At 36.0% G+C, this 17,946-nt stretch overlaps 1 protein-coding gene across 4 annotated transcripts in view; it reads left to right on the plus strand.

Annotated features, from left to right (window-relative positions):
* The window catches only part of CNTN1 (contactin 1), a 374,840-nt gene that overhangs the window by 215,481 nt on the left and 141,413 nt on the right, over positions 1 to 17,946 (plus strand). For all 4 annotated transcript variants that reach the window (XM_066368970.1, XM_066368969.1, XM_066368972.1 and 1 more), the window contains 6 exons: positions 2,179 to 2,385; positions 5,926 to 6,025; positions 6,184 to 6,365; positions 9,552 to 9,676; positions 10,291 to 10,408; positions 14,382 to 14,532. In XM_066368970.1, the coding sequence (XP_066225067.1) occupies positions 2,179 to 2,385; positions 5,926 to 6,025; positions 6,184 to 6,365; positions 9,552 to 9,676; positions 10,291 to 10,408; positions 14,382 to 14,532 (883 nt within the window). The remainder of the gene's footprint in view (positions 1 to 2,178; positions 2,386 to 5,925; positions 6,026 to 6,183; positions 6,366 to 9,551; positions 9,677 to 10,290; positions 10,409 to 14,381; positions 14,533 to 17,946) is intronic.

Genomic DNA, 17,946 nt, shown 5'->3' on the forward strand with positions numbered 1-17,946 from the left:
AATTATTTGTTTGAATAGGCTCTCTATTCCCTTCTCTCTCTTCTTCTTTTTCTGATATACCCATTATTCTTATGTTGCTCTTTCTGATAGAGCTAGATAATTCTTGTAGAGCTCTCTTGGTTTTGTTTTGTTTTTTTAATTTGTGAGTCTCACTCCTCTTCTCTCTATAGCATCTCTAGTTGCCTACCTTCGATATTACTGATTCTTTCCTCTATCTGGCTTGTTCTATTAGCTAAACTTTCTACTTCAGTTTTTAATTCATGTATTGAGTTCTTCATCTCTGTTTTTAAAGTTTCAATCTCCTTGGTGAGGTAAATGTTTGGTTCCTTTTGTTTTGTGATCTCTTTAAGTTGCCTGCCTATTGGTGTCTTCTCACATCTCGTTGAGTATTTTCAGAGCTTCAATCTTGAATTCTCTATCATGTAATTCCAAGGTTTCCATGTAATTGAGTTTGTTTTCTGGAGATTTTTAATTTTCTTTCTGAACTATGTCTTTGTCTTGTGTAGCCATGGTATCCAATTTCTTTTTCCTTGATGGCATTTGAGAATGGTATTGTTAAGAACCCTAATAACAACAACAAAAAGCTTTAGTTCATTCAATGCATGGATCATTCAGGTGCACCTGTGAGCCCAACTGGGATTTCTTTGCTATATTATAGTTGTTCAATTTGTTGAAATTTTAAGTGGAGAGATCAGGAGTATCTCTCATACCACCATTACTCTGATGTCATCTTCTGTCCTATGATATCATTTTAAAGCAAAGATTCTATGGCAACTCTTGACCAATTCCAATAATCCAATTTTGGCAATTTAAGCTGTCCCCTAAGTCTCTTCCTATCTTTATTCTTCTGTGGGTTTTACCTGACCCTAAATCAGCATAAAGATAACTGATAAAATAATAGAATTATTCATAAATATAAATGTCTGAAGAGATACATACTAATTGGAGAATAATGGTGGTTTAATATTCTTTCTCTTTTAAGTTTATCTGTATTTTCTATTTATTTTTATAATACAAGTGTACTGCTTCTTTCATTAAAAAGTTAAGATTAAAAATGAGAATAATGTAATCATATTCATTTACTTCCCTGATATTGTAAATTGCTGGAGACAATTAAATAGCTAATCTAGGTGGGATAACCTGGACTATTTTCCCAAGAAATTCTTGTAATTTTTGATAGTCAGCTTCTTTTTATACTACCTTTGGCTTCTTTACCAGTCACCTTGGACTTCCTAAAGCAGAAGGGTTGTGTGCCATAATTATTGTATTTTGAAAAGATCTTGACCTTCCACCATCTCACATCTAAAATCTCATTCAACTTGACACAAGACATCCCCTCTTATAATCTTTCTAGTGGCAGCTGTCTTTACATGCTCATGATGTTTTAAAATAAATCAACATTTTGTGACTAAGAAGTATACAGTGCCCATAGTTTCCTCTTGTGCATGACTTCTTGGGAGTCATTCTTCAAAGCAAGAAGAGGAGATAGAAATAGAAAACTGTATGAAAATCAGCAAATTAATGAGGAAATTTAACTTTTGGCCACAACAGCCAGTATGTTCAGCCAATGAAATGTCCTGTGGTTAAGAGTTACCATATGATCTACCTCCTAATATTTTAGAAAACCAGTAACATTCATTTCTCTGTTCTGTGGTTTTTACTTTATAATGTGGCCAGAAAGGTTATATAAACTCATTTCTAAATCTATAATTTAAGATAGAAATAAAAAACAAGGAATATATAAAACCACAGTATGGTTAGTAATGTTGATTTTATTTTTTAAATGCAGTGGAGAAGGTGGGTCATGAGTTTTGAATTATCTGACTTGGACTAAAAAATCCCAATTCTACTTAACAGTCAGTCATAAAATTCTAAGCAAGACATTTAACCTCTCTGAGTTTTATTTAGTATTTAGTCCATCAGTGAAATAGAACTATACTAGTAGTCCATGAAATAATAGAGAGAGACAGAGAAAAATAATTGCTTAGCAATATCTATATATTTACTCAAACAATAGTAGCTTTACAAAATTTGCACTGTTTGTCTTGGCCTACTTCTAACATATGCTCTGTTCTATAATAGCTGAGATTAAATTTTGCACTGGCTTAATACTAGGAAACTAAGTCTTTGCTATTGGATAAGAACTTAATATTTAGTAGACAATACTTTCTTTTCTAGATGATCTTAGCTACCGCTGGCTTCTAAATGAATTTCCTGTATTTATCACAATGGATAAACGAAGATTTGTCTCTCAGACAAATGGCAATCTCTATATTGCGAATGTTGAGGCATCAGACAAAGGCAATTATTCCTGCTTTGTATCCAGCCCTTCTATTACAAAGAGTGTATTCAGCAAGTTTATCCCACTCATTCCACTACCTGAACGTAAGTATTTTATTTGTTATATTCTGTTTTTGCAAGGTTGTCTGCTTATGGAATACTTATAGTAAGGAAAAGAAATATCTGGTGGGGGGAAGAGCCTGCTGCACAGGCAGGGCCAACAGAGAGTGCACACTTTGACAGTGTGGGTCATTCTTTAGCTCTTTTAGTAGAGGTGATTTACATCATAAAAGAACCCTAAGATGGCAGAGTTCTGACCAATTGCCTCTAGTTCAGGGAATGAATGCAAAGGACTGATTCATTATCCAAAAACCAGGATATTAATTAAAAGGGGAATCACTGGCATCTGCTTATTTTCTTGGCCATGCCCACTTCTTAGTAAGTTTATAATAAGGAGAACAAATGAGATTAAAAGCTATATAATTGCAGAATCAGGAAAAAAGACAATTGGATATATTTGATATTTTAGAAGAACCAGTTACATGAAGTATATCAGTATATGAATTGCCTTTCTGATATAAGTAATTAGCATATGTATTACCACTGTGGCACCATATGCTATAACCACTGTTATACTTGACTGCCCTTTCCCCAGGCTCCAATTAAACTACCTTCTTTTTTTATTTCTAATGGGCCACCTCATGAGAAAATCAGATCACAATATATGTAGTTGTTTACCTCATAAATTGTTTTTCTCTCAGGCATGCTGCTACACCCATATTACAGAGTTCAAGCTTCTCAGGAAATACTGATTTCATTGTTGACAGATTTAGGTTTGTTTCCTGCCTCAGCCCTTAACTAGGGTATGATAACAGGAAAAACCTCATCATGTCACGATCATTCTCTTTTTATTACTCTCCTCAAGATAGTGTTCATGTGGTTGGTTGGTTGGTTGGTTGGTTGGTATTCAATGAATATCTTGACTTCCTGGCTCCTTTTTCTTTCCCCTATCCTAGCTAGTACTGTTGACATAAGAAATGTCCAAAAATATAAGAGTTTATTTGAGACAAACTGATGATATATGCTATCATCAGGGGACAAGATCTCAAATGTCCCAGAAAACAACAGTTTTGAAGTTTCTTTTATGCATTTAAGATTAGGACTGGAACATAAAGAAGATTACATGAAGGTGGAAGGAAGCAAGGACAGATTGAATTACAGGATCAAGAGATTATATGCTTTCTTAAGGGTGATTAAGCTTCCAGGATTATTACTTCTGACATCTCAAAAGTGTGTTAACTTTAATGCACAAGAACAATGGACAGGGCTTGCTTAAAAACCTCTCACTGAAAAAGGTGTAGGCATGGGCATGACTATCCACCATGACCTGCCCATTTTAGAACTCATGATCTGATCACTCTGTGAGGTTACTTTCCATAGAACCCCTTTTTTTTCCTTCCATATTGATGCCCTCACCCACTATTTCACAGAGTTAAAAAGAACCATGAACTAAAAACTTCTTTAAATGTTCTTTTTTATTCCTTGCCAGAAATTCTGCACTTCCATTTATTTCTTACTTTCTAAATTGGTGGAAAAACTGTTTCTCCTGTTTAAGCTAATAACTCCAATTGCCCTGATTCATTTCATGTATTTCATCCATTTCATTTATTTCATCCATTCATTTCATCCATTTCATTTATTTAGGGACGTCCCTACATCACTTACTTTCTTTTCTGAATCTTCCAACTCTCCTCCGCTCTTTTCCCTCTGTGTATTCTTTTGTATTCCATGTGAGCAGTCTTCAGTGATCAAAGCAATGTCCTTTTTGTTGAATCCAAAGGAAATTTTTCAGTTTGATTCTGTATGAGCTGCTGACACTGTTGGTCTCTTCAGTGTCTGTCTTGAGCTCTCTTTTCTTTGCCTACTTTCCCTGACTCCTTCTGCTCATTCTTCGTCTCCCAGTTGCCTCTCTGACAAATTCTATGCAGTATCCTTTCGCAGATCTTCCTCTTATATTCCTTTTATCTTTTTCTGGATATTCTCACCCATTTACACCTTTAAACAGCAGTCCTATGCAGATAGATGGCCCCCAGCTTACATTTCCAAGACTTTTCCCCATGTTTAGAGTCTTTAATTCTACCTGCCTCTTGGACCTTTCATCCAGAAATTTCTCAAGGATATTCTGCTCAAAGTATTCCAAACATACCTGTTGTCTTCTCTCTAAACCTTTTCTAGTGTTCTTATCTCATTTAGCATTTTAAATCAACTTCTTTCCTTCTCTCCTCTTGAGGACAGTGAGCTCAGTGGTTCCCAACTACTATGTAAGCACTTGGGAAGTCTAATGAAAATATGGAACCCAAGGATGCGATCCAGGACTCTGCAGGTTCCATGAGCATCCCAGGCCATTCTGATGAATTAAATATTTAATCTACACTTTGAAAAAAAATATTGACCCAAGAGTCAGACCTCTTGATTCTGCCTCTAAAACACAACTCGGATATGTTCTTCCTTTTTGTTCCTACTGTGACTGGCCTAGGCCCGACCCTCATCTGATTTTCTGAATTTATGAAACAGCCTCCCTTAGCTCTCTCTTTTCTGCATTTCTCTTCTCCATGCTTCATCTTTTAAAAAGCCAGCAAGGTCTTCTACATAAACAAAAGGTAAGATTCATATTACTTCTCTTACCAAAACCCATTGATAGTTACCACTGAAAAAATTAGTTTCAAAATATTTAATATCACTGTTATAAGCCCTCTAGATTGTAGGTTCAAATTCATCTGCAATTGCATTTGAATTTCCAGAATTCTTTTTTTTTTTAATTTTGTGCACAAGCCTGGAATTTTGTTATAATATGCAATTTCCTCAACCTGGACTAGTCTAGTCCAACCTTTCTTACTTGAAATTCCCATAGACACTTCCTTCTAATAATCTTTCTTGTCTGTAACATTTTTAGATCATTTATTTGAATTTTGGCTATATTTCATATCATTGTATATCTCTTTGTTTCTTTAGCACACTCACATGTGATCCTAAACAATATATTTAGCCTTTCTGAGCCTATCTCTTCTCCTAAAGGGAATAATATATCTGTTAAGACTGATACGTTACATAAATTAAATCAAGTACCAGTATTGATGATTATACTGATGTCTGAATAGACACTTTTCTTCTTTCTCTTTTTCCTTCCCTCTTTTCCACTTATTTCCCTTTTGCCTTATTCTCCATAGATAGTTCTTTCTCTTTTTTCTTCTATCCTTCCTTCCTCTTTCCCTTCTCCCTCATTTTATTCTTCCCTCTTTATCTTCCAAAGTTCCTTATAACAATTGGCACAATGTTTTACATATATATTTGAAGTTCCCTAAAGACTTCTTAAAATTCTTTTAGTGAGTTAAATCACATTGATTTACATAGCTGTCAGAATGAGCCAATATGATTTATAAAATTTATACTATATACATAATATGCACAAATCAATAAATCTATGTATTGGACATGATCAGGTATTTTTCAAGACCTGTATAGAGAAAAGCCATCTATATTGAATCAATTCTAATCCTAAAAAAAACCCGCATAGTATTTAAAAAACAAAACAAAACACTATTCTGCTAATTAATTCATTGATGTTTTTGTTTTTCTTAATATTAGGTTCAACAAAACCATATCCTGCTGATATTGTAGTTCAGTTCAAGGATATATATGCATTGATGGGCCAAAATGTGACTTTAGAATGTTTTGCACTTGGCAAGTAAGTATAAGGAGTTTTCATTAATCCATATATAGAAATACATTAATTTTTGTCCTGTGTTTAGGAAGTAAATGATGTAAATGTTTAGCTATAAGCATAAACATAAGATTGCCTCATCAGCATTTTGAACCCTTAGCTCTTGTATCTACTATTTAAAGTCCTGTTCCTGACATCCGGTGGCGGAAGGTCCTGGAACCAATGCCAAGCACTGCCGAGATGAGCACGTCTGGGGCTGTCCTCAAGATCTTCAATATTCAGCTAGAAGATGAAGGCACATATGAATGTGAGGCTGAAAACATTAGGGGAAAGGATAAACACCAGGCAAGAATTTATGTTCAAGGTATATATATATATATTTTTATAAATTTCATTAATATTCTAGTTACAGCCATTTCCATACTTAAAAACTAGTATATAATGATTAATGTTTTAACAACAGTGACATACACACATATAATACATTATGAAATATCTGTCTTATGTTTAAGTAAGTCACACATAGGAGTCACATGTGTCTGTGATCAATCATTATCATTCAGCCGTAGACCCTGTCAAGTCACTCATCTCTCTGCTTTGTCTTGCTACCTTTGCAAAGGGAAACCCTGGGAAAATCTGGCTCTCTGCCTCTCAGTGCCTGAACCCAGGAACTCAAATATGACTTGAGATAAACATGCTAATTAATTCATTTTAAGTTGTTCATCACTAATTTTAAGTGAACCCTTAGTGTTACCCAGCAATTATCCTACATTTCCCCGGATCCACTTGCTCTCTCTTTTAGGTGAACATTTCATGCCTTCATGATTTTCTTCAATCCTATAGCACCTCCCCCTCCAACCTTGCTCTCAGCTGATGACTTTCTATTTTGCAGAAAAAAATAGAAGTTCATTAGAACTTCCACATTCTCCCACCCTACATCTACCCAATACCTGTACCTCTACCCATATCTCTTATTATAATACATTCAGCTGTTAGCTAAGGCCAACACCTCTATTTGTGTACTAGAGTCTACCCCTCTTATTTATTTAAGGTTATTGTCCCAGAAGTCACCATTCCTTACAACATTAAGCAATTTTTCCTCTTCACTAGATCATTCCCATCAGTGTATAGTGGCTCTTATTTTTCCTTCTTTAAAATATTCAGTATAACTCTGGCTACTGCCCCATTTTCTTCTTGTCTCCCCTAAACAAATAATAAAAATGTTGACAGATTTGTCTATACTCTCTAAAAATGGTGCCTCCAATATTTCCTCTCTTAAATGCACTCTATACTCTGATTTGTTTTTATCTCCACTTTTCCACTGAAACCATTTTTTTGTGTGTGTGATTATTGATAACTTCTATGTTGCCAAAGCTGATTATCAATTCTCAGTTGTGTCTTTCCTGCTTGGACAACAGCAGTTGCCATAATCAATCCTTCCCTCTTTCATGTTTCACTGTCAGTCCGTCCCATTGGGAGCCCACACTTTGTTAATGTCCGCATACACCACTCTCATCCTTCTCCTAACTCCAGGCCCTTCTAACATTGGGCAATCAGGGTTTGGTTTTTGAACTTCTTTTTTATTTCACTCACAAAACTCTGACCCAGACATACGCTCTGTCCAGTTTCTAGACCTTATAGATCAGTTTTAATTTAACACATTAAGAGATCTACCCTCCAGGTTTTCAGCAGAGTAGCTGTCTTAGCTGTCTACTATGTAATTCCTTAGAAGAATCAAGGTGATGGAGCAGATATTTATAGGAGGCAATTTAAGGGAACTGCTATTTCTCCTTTACTAATGAGGCAGGCAAAGTCGCATCTTTTGGTCTAATCAAACAAGCAGAAGTTTACATAATAAAGTCATATATAAGCTGTATCAGCTGGTTCAATTATTTATTCTTCTCATTTTATTTTTTAATGCGAAATCTCTATGTCACCTGTGTGAGGCAGAGGCAGGAATGGTGTTGGTATTTTTGTTTTATGTATAGCCAAGATTGTATACAAAATAAAATCTCTATCAGTTAATGCAACATATTATCAATATTCATTTAAAAATTATCTTTATAAGCTACAGGCAGAAAGTAATGATAAGTGAAAAATATACCGAATCATATTGCATGTACTATAAAAACTATATGTACATATACACACATGATGTTGATAGATCTCAGTGAAATTGTAAAATGTTTTCTGTACTTTTTTATACACATTTAATACTTTATATAAATATATTTATTATTTTGATCATAAAATGAATATAGTTAAAGTTATTTTTAAAGAAAAGTAAATAAAATACTATTCTCTACTTAGGTTTCTTTTCTATTTACTTTCTTTTTTTTTTTTTTTTTTTGGTATTTTTGTATTTTTCTGAAGTTGGAAATGGGGAGGCAGTCAGACAGACTCCCACATGCACCCAACTGGGATCCTCCCGGCATGCCCACCAGGGGGTGATGCTCTGCCCATCTAGGGCATTGCTCTGTTGCATCCAGAGCCATTCTAGCACCTGAGGTAGAGGCCATAGAGCCATCCTCAGTGCCCGGGCCATCTTTGCTCCAATGGAGCCTTGGCTGTGGGAGGGGAAGAGAGAGACAGAGAGGAAGGAGAGGAGGAGGGGTGGAGAAGCAGATGGGCGCTTCTCCTGTGTGCCCTGGCCAGGAATCGAACCCGGGACTCCTGCATGCCAGGCCGATGCTCTACCACTGAGCAAACCGGCCAGGGCTCTATTTTCTTTCTTTCAAAGCTCACATATTGACTTTATGAAACACACAAAGGATAATGAAAGGTGGTATTTCTACTCAAGATTATGATGAATGTTGAGACTTATATTTGACATTTATAATGTTCTTTACTTTTCACATTTTATATTAATTTATTTACCTATATCTATTTGGACTACTTAAATAACTACTCAAAAATATATCAAATTGTTTGCTTTCTCAAAGTTTTATTTTGGGGGGAGATTCCTAACATTTTTTTAAAGCTCTTAATAAATGGGATCAGCTGACAAGGCCGAGATCAATTTTTTTCAAGCATAGACTTCACCATTTATAGATACTGTACATGGTCTCTAATATCTAAAGGGCATTTAAATGACCAAGTCACGTTACAGTGGCTACTAGCCAAAATTAAATCAAAATATAGATAACATATACCTCAAGATGTAGGAAGAAAAATGAATCTTTCTACCAAAAGGGAAGCGATAGTGTCATAATCAATTAAGGCATAATTCTTTAAAACTTTGTCATTTTGAAAGATTTATACTATAAATATAAATTATTTTACTGCTATGCATGCATTAGTTTTCTAACAGAACATGGTTCAAAGTTAGAAAAATAATTATAAATTGAATTACAGTTAACTCATGCTATAATAATATAGGATAAATTTTACCTGTGGATCTATGGAAATTCATTTTCAGTGACTCACGTATTGATTTTATGGAACACACAATAGTGAAGTAATGAAGGTCAACTAAAATGGCATTCCTATGCAAGATTATGATGAATGTTGAAACTTACATTTGACATTTATAATGTTCTTTACTTTTCAGCATTTCCTGAATGGGTAGAACATATCAATGACACAGAGGTGGATATAGGCAGTGATCTCTATTGGCCTTGTGTGGCCACAGGGAAACCCATACCTACTATCCGATGGCTGAAAAATGGATATTCGGTATGTATGCTCGAGTGCTGTGCAGGGCCTGAGTCCATGTTCAGGCAACATTTCCAGGTGGTCCTGGGGTAGTATAGCAGGAGAGTCAATAGAGTAAGGGGACCTGGGTCCCGAAATAAAAAATTTCCTTAAAAAAAGCAAACAAGAAAGTGAACATAAGTTATCTTTTTTCAGCTTAAACAACTTTCTGCAATCTTATGTCTACCTTCTCTTTCTCTCATTTTTTCCTTTGTTCCACTTTTACCCCTTTTCTCACTCATCCATCTTCACTACCTGATATTGTCCCCTTTTTCTTGCCACTGTTTTCCTGACCCCACAGAAACAGAGGTAAGAGTGGAGGTCCTACCTTTAGCCCTGGGGACAAGTAGCAGCAGTGGGTTCCTTCTCTACCTTCCCACTGTAATCTCCTAGCTTGACCAAGAGGGAAAAAGGTGGACTCTCAGCTCTGTAGGATGAATAAACAAGAGCCACTGGGCATGGTAAGAGGGTTCTATTTCCCCATGCCATGACTATTCAACTTCACTCAACTAAGTTAATAGTGGGGGCAGAATAATATATTTAAATGAAAAGACAACCAAGTCCATACCTTAATGAAAATGTTCTGTTCCTTGCAGTATCATAAAGGAGAACTGAGACTGTATGACGTGACTTTTGAAAATGCTGGCATGTACCAGTGCATAGCTGAAAACACATATGGAGCCATTTATGCAAATGCAGAGTTGAAGATCTTAGGTCAGTATCATTTCTGGTTTCTGTTAACATTCAGCATGAAAACAACGCATTAAAAATGATCATAGGGTAGCTATAGATCACATTTGATTTCATATTATATTCTGGAATTGATAAGTTAAAAACTTTTAAAATGTAGTTTGGACTTATTATTGTTTTTTCTCTTTTTTTCATTAAGGAACAGTAAATAAATTTGAGGAAACATGGAGTATAATACTTTTTAATGAAATTTTTAATGGTAAAGAAAACTTTACACATGCAAGTTTTTTACAAATCTTGTTCCCTCCTACATTTGGGCAGCCAGACAGTTTCCTAAAAACCACATTGTAAAGATTGATGCTTTCACAATGCACATGACCCAGCCTCACAGGTGGCGTCTTTAGTACTTGCCGGCTATATCTGTCCCTGGGTCTCGTTTCCTGGGATTGCTTTGTAAAACCATCATGACATTCTTCAATCTCCTTACTCCCTACTGACTTCTCCTTTCATATTACCCTCTTACTTCTCCATGAAAATTGAAACCCTTTGAAATAGACTATTTCAACTTCCATCCCTCATTCAAAACTATCTAAATCTTTTTACTACACTTGTCATTTTCATCTCTTCATCCTGAGGGAGATACTCTGTCTTCTCCTGTCCAAAAATTATCCCTTTACTTGTGAAATATATTCATTCTTTTTTATTTATTCTGATACTTTATTCTTGCTACATTAAAGGGAAATGCTTTAAAACATTTCTATTACTACAAATTTAGTGACACTAAAAGAATATGAAAAGAAAGTAGGTAACTATAAGAAATTATTAAAATCGTTTAAAAAATTGAGATCTTTTTAAAATTTTAATTTTTCCTGCCTCTTATTATAATGTGGAGGATCATGTTCCATTTCTCTCCCTCCCCCATGTCAAAATCCCTTGGTAATATATTTAATCAAGGTTATTTGGGGATCAAGTAACTTCAGGCTTAAGCTTCATACCATACTACTTTGGTATGGATTGCAATAAAAATATTTTGACTCTTAGAGAAGATATGAGGTGAGTTTGAATGTTTTTCCAAACATAAAACTTTATATTTTCTGTTAAAATTTTTATTTATCATAATAAATTACAAAAGAAAATGAATATTCAACATCTCAGGCTGAAGATCTTTCTATAATCCAGACTTAAATATTTCAATCATACTCAACCTGCGAGCAGTGTTCCTGCACATGTTTATCTTAGTCTCGAACTTATTTGTTTATTACCTTTAGGAACATTTCTCTCCTTTCTTTAGTTGTCTAGTTAATTCATTTATTCACCCATCAAATATTTGTTGAGTACGTATACTATGCTAGATACAATTTTTAATAGGCCCAGTAAAGAACAAAAAGGACAAAAATAAGTGCATGTCTTCTTAGTAAAGTGAAAATGTTCCTTTATTTCTTCCCACCATTAAAAAATATGGGAATATACTCTGGATTCTGTTTCTAGCAATTCAAATATTATATAAGTATGAAGTTATTTAAGTAACCAGATTAAATAAACTATTTCATTAAAACGGAATCTATTCAGGCCCTGCCCGGTTGGCTCAGTGGTAGACCATTGGTCTGGTGTGTGGATGTCACGGATTTGATTCCCAATCAGGGCACACAGAAGAAGTTCCCATCTGATTCTCTACCTCTCCCCCTCTTCTGTCTCTCTCTCCCCCTCCTGTAACCATGGCTTGACTGGAATGTGATGGAACCAGGCACTGAGAATGGCTCCATGGCCTCCACCTCATGCACTAAGAAGAGCTTGGTTGCTGAGTAATGGAGCAGTGCCACAGATGAGCAAAACACGGCCCCTTGTAGGCTTGCCAGGTGGATCCTGGTTCAAGTGCATGTGGGAGTCTATCTCTCTGCCTTTCCTCCTCTGAGTGAATAAAAAATAAGTAAATAAATAACTGAATCTATTCAAAAAAAGTTACCATATTCTAGATAATTTTGGATGTTTAAGTATAAACCTATTAAATTTAGTCTGAAATTTTACAGGCCATATCTCATCCACAATGTTTACTGAGCCTATACAAAATACCATGCCCTAAATTAGGTGTAAAATACCAGTTGGTTGGTTACTTTTTTTATTTGTCAAGTATCAAAACTCAGACTAAAGAAATAATGGGAAAACTAGCCCCTTGCTATAAAAAGTGTTTTCCTAAATTCTTGCTATAAAAACATCCAGAGTAGTAGCAATACCTGGAAGCTTGTTAGAACAAGTGCCAGCCTCAGTCCTAACCCACACCTACTGAATCAATATCTTGCTAAGGTCTTCAGATGATTTTGATGCATAGACAAATTTTGAGAATCACAGGACTAGAGGATAAAGAGTCAGACCTGAGCCCTGGGCAGTTGTCTCAGTAGTAGAGTGTTGACCAGGTATGTGGAAGTGCCAGGTTCGATTCCTGACCAGGGCACACAGGAGAAGTGCCCATCTTCTTCTCTACTCTTCCCCCTCTCTTTTCTCTCTATCTCTCTCTTCCCCTCCTTCAGCCAAGGCTTCATTGGAGCAAAATTGGCTTGGGCGCTGAGGATGGCTCTCTGGCCTCAACTTCAGGTGCTAGGACGGCTCCGGTTGCAATGGAGCAACACCCCAGATGTACAGAGCATTGCCCTCTAATGGGCTTGCCAGGTGGATCCTGGTCAGGCGCATCATGTGGGAGTCTTTCTTTCTGCCTCCCTGCTTCTTACTTCAGAAAAATACAAAAAAAAAAAGTCAAGACCTGAATAAAAATATACTTAGGTCTAAAATAGGCTCCAAAGAGAACAGAGTTACAGATGATTGAAATGTGTGGAAATGGATGAATGGAATATCTAGATCAGGGGTCCCCAAACTACGGCCCTCTGAGGCCGTTTATCCGGCCCCCGCCGCCCTTCCGGAAGGGGCACCTCTTTCATTGGTGGTCAGTGAGAGGAGCATAGTTCCCATTGAAATACTGGTCAGTTTGTTGATTTAAATTTACTTGTTCTTTATTTTAAATATTGTATTTGTTCTCGTTTTGTTTTTTTACTTTAAAATAAGATATGTGCAGTGTGCATAGGGATTTGTTCATAGTTTTTTTTGTAGTCCGGCCCTCCAACGGTCTGAGGGACGGTGAACTGGCCCCCTGTGTAAAAAGTTTGGGGACCCCTGCTCTAGATTCTGCAAATGGACAAGAAGATTGAGAAATGAGCTAGAAGTGGGGACCCTAAGGAAAGTTAGTGCATGACATCAGGGGAGAAACCTTTTATGAGGCTCGATATCCTATTTTCATAATTATTTTTCTATACATTGAGGTTAGGATTAACTATGGATGAATCATGTCCTCCTAGGGCTCTCTCTGTTTATTTTGTCATCTCATAGTATTTGCACACAGGTGGTGCTCAATAAATGTTTGTTTAATGAAGGAGGAGTCATATTGTTTAATGAAAACCTGTTTGCAAATCACAAGGAACTAGATCCGAGTGTGACTTCTACCTGATACTTACTGCCTATGACACCTTTAGCAAATTATATAATTTTAATAGCTGTCATTTGTAAACTAGGGATAGTTGATTTACAGTTAGGTTGAGAGTATTGATTATGATCTTATTAATCATGACGCTCATTTCCTCTAGTCTTTCACTTAACTTCTCTTTTGTAATTTAGTCAAAAACAATTGAATTGGATGTTACCTTCAAGGGAAATATATATACGGTATTTGATTGTAATTAAATCTTATAATAATCCAGTAGTCATCAAGAATTATATTATACATTTAAAACTGGTGGATTCCATGATAAGTTAAATATGCCTCCATAAAGTTATTAAATAAAAGAAAAAGTTGTTAGTACTTAGGTATGCAATATTTATTGGTCATGGCTGATATTAGTTGATGAAATTAAACTTTTCTGTTGATTAGTAATCAAAAAGGAAAAAATGATGTATAGAACATTTTTCTTTCTCTTGTAGCAAAGGAGAAAAATAATAATTTCTTTTCTTTTAGCTTTGGCTCCGACTTTTGAAATGAATCCTATGAAGAAAAAGATCCTGGCTGCGAAAGGCGGAAGGGTTATAATCGAATGCAAACCTAAAGCGGCCCCGAAACCAAAGTTCTCATGGAGCAAAGGGACAGAGTGGCTTGTCAACAGCAGCAGGTCAGCTCAGAAACTAGAAAGCCAATCGGGACTCACTGTGTGGGAAAGTTTATTTTATAGAGGACTGTTTTCACATTAATAATGCAAGTGTTGTTTGTTCCAACTTTTCTCCGCAGAAGATACTCTAGTTCTAAGATGAACAGAAATGCTGAACACTGTCAGTATTCCTTATAATCAGGATTTAAGTTTTAGGCTTTTTTAATTTATAAGGAATTTAGATAACTGAAATTCAAATTCTTGGTAAATTGCCCAAGGCCACCGAAATAATAAACAATAAGAAATAAAATAGGATCTCTTTAACTTATTTTTCCACTAGTGAGGGCATCTATATACATTTGCATTTTATTTAATTTTATGCAGTTAGCCTGTTAAGTATTTCAGTGATAAAATTAAAGGATGAATTTAAAGTACAAATCACCCTTTCCCATACCCTTAAGTAAACAGAAACTTCTTGTCTTCTTAAAAAGTAAACAAGAGCTTCTCATCTTCTCAACAAGTAAGTTACCCACCAATGTTTTGGTGGCTTTAGGACATAATGAACAGCCTATGACTTACATAGATTATTTATGTAAAATATACACTGAGAGGTCCTGGCCAGTTGGCTCAGTGGTAGAGCGTCGGCTTGGTGTGCAGGAGTCCCAGGTTCGATTCCCGGCTAGGGCACACAAGAGAAGTGCCCATCTGCTTCTCCACCCCTCCCCCTCTCCTTCTTCTCTGTCTCTCTCTTCCCCTCCCGAAGCCAAGGCTCTATTGGAGCAAAGTTGGCCCGGGCACTGAGGATGGCTCTGTGGCCTCTGCCTCAGGCACTAGTATGGCTCTGGTTGCAACAGAGCGATGCCTCAGATGGGCAGAGCATCGCCCCCTTGTGGGCATGCTGGGTGGATCCCGGTCAGGTGCATGCATGAGTCTGTCTGACTGCCTCCCCATTTCCAACTTCAGAAAAATAAATAAATAAAATATACACTGCATGCTTTCTGTTAGTTTCCTAGAAGAAGCTATGGTTATATAGAGTACTAAAGTTGGGGAGGAAAAGTCAGGAAGGTAAATAGGAAGAATGAGATGTGAAGTTAGGGGAGTAGGAATGATGCCAGGCAGTGAGAATAGCATGGGCCAAGGCCCTAAGGCAGAGAGTATATAGTATGTGTGAGGAATGCAGGGACTAAAATCAATGTGGCTTGTCTTTAGAGGAAAACAGAGAAGAGTTTTAAGAGGTGAGATACAGTAAGTCATATTATTAGTAATAATGTTTTCTATGCTAAGGGTCTTGGGCTTCATCTACAAGTAATGAAAATCTAACTAAAGATTTAAATAAGAAGAGAAAAAGGTTTTGCCTTTTAAGAGAATTTTCTGGCCAATTGTATAAGATAGCTTTACTTTACAGTAATTCAATAAAGTAGGTAAAATGGGCAGTATCATCTCTATTTTGATATATTTAAAACCTGGACAGGTTAAAGTAACCTTCAGAAAAAATATGCATAAGCTCCAGACTGAAAAAGGGAAGTCCATGTCATGTTGATGAACACATGCTCACACAGGTGTCTTATCAGGATGATCACAAGAATTGCTGTGCGTGGGGACAGAGGTGTGGTGGTGGGGGTGGTTGTACAGGGCAAGCAGTTGCTTCCCTGAATGCATTAACTTTTTTATTTTTAAATTATTATTAAGTGAGCAGTGGGGAAACAGAGACAGACTCCCACATGTACCCCAACTAGGCACCGGCAAGACCCCTATGGAGCTATGCTCAGCCCATCTGGGGCTACTGCTCTGTTGGTTGGCAACTGAGCCATTTTAGTGCCTGAGGCAAGGTCATGGAGCCATCTCAGTGCCCAGGAGCCAACTTGGGAAACCATTGAGCCATGGCTGCAGGGGGGAGGAAGAGAGAAAAAGAGAGAGAAGAGGAGGGAGTAGGAGAGGTAGAGAAGCAGACGGTTGCTTCTCCTGTGTGCTCTGACTAGGAATCCAACCAGGACTTCCACATGCTGGCTGATGCTCTACCACTGAGCCAACCAGACAGGGCCCGCATTAACTCTTAGAGTTAATATGTCTGACTAAGAGTTATCAAAAATTTAACAAAATGATGCAAGAAGAATCGATGTTAAATGAAGAGTCAATTTGTTAATTTTTCTCCTGAAACATTAACAGTCTGACAATGAGCAATGCAGAAACTGATCCAAGGGATTGTCCCAGTTTAGTTATCCTAAACAACCTATGGTATAGCAGTCCCATTGCCATTGCCCGCCTCCCCCCAACCCCCAAATCAACTCTCTGTCCTTAGTAAGATTTTTTATTGCTTTAATTCTAATGAGGACCAATATTATGGTCCTCTTCAACCAAGGATTTTTCAGAACCATGTTTCATGGACTTGTTTTTCTTAAATATCAACATACTTAAAAAATTAAAGTCTACTTTCTAAAATGTTACTATTTTAGTCCTGTCATAATATTTTTAAAGTCTTTGGATCAAATTGTACTACTTTTTGAAGAAAAGATCTATGAATCTAATTTTGTTCACTACTTTAATCTATTAATATCTATGTTATTTTAGTAATGCTTTATAATAAATATAGCATTTCATATAAAATATGTTTGGTGGTTATTAAATACTATATATAAAGAAAAGTTAAACTAATAAATTATTTTTAGAGAAAAAATAATTCTGTTGAAAACCAATATTCAAGGAGTAACTGAATTTAACTTTTTAAGCATAATAATTTTATTCTGATTAATATAGTTATAAAAATGTGGTTCCACATTTCAAAGTTATTTTTGTTCCTGGTTAGTGGCTTATGAAATGGTTTATGCAATATTTGCAATCAGTGGGAGAGGAGACATGAATGTTGATAAGTTGTAATTAAGTTCTCAATTATATAATTTTATTTTGGACTAAAATCATATATATTTTTCAACAGAATTTCTTTGTGGTTATTCATCTATATATATTTGATAGACTACTATCAGCTATAAAGTGATCTTTATCCAAGCCATTATAGGAGAGTATCTCCAAGATTCTTTGCTACTCCAGAGTTGGTATGCTTTAACAATTACTAGACAAGATGAAGAATATTCTGGAGTAATTCTGGCAATGATAAGTGAGTGATTATTAAAGACCAGATAGTCTCTAGCTTGTCTTACTGCTTATCCATATCATATTATCTGAAAATAAGAATAAAATCTGGGAGTTTACTCTACATTGACTTAAGAATAATGACTGTTATACAAACAAACAAAACAAGCAAACAAACTCAGGCTTTCTGCATCTGGAACAGTAAATCAATTACACTCCAATACAGTAGGAGAATTTAGAGGCAGATTATCATAACTTCCACAGTGACATACACTTACTTTTATGTTTACATTATTTTGTTACTGTGCATCTCCACAAAGCAGAAGTACTCATCATAAACTTAAGTTGAAA

Source organism: Saccopteryx leptura, chromosome 2 (assembly GCF_036850995.1).
Source record: "Saccopteryx leptura isolate mSacLep1 chromosome 2, mSacLep1_pri_phased_curated, whole genome shotgun sequence".
NCBI classification, from domain to species: Eukaryota; Metazoa; Chordata; class Mammalia; order Chiroptera; family Emballonuridae; genus Saccopteryx; species Saccopteryx leptura.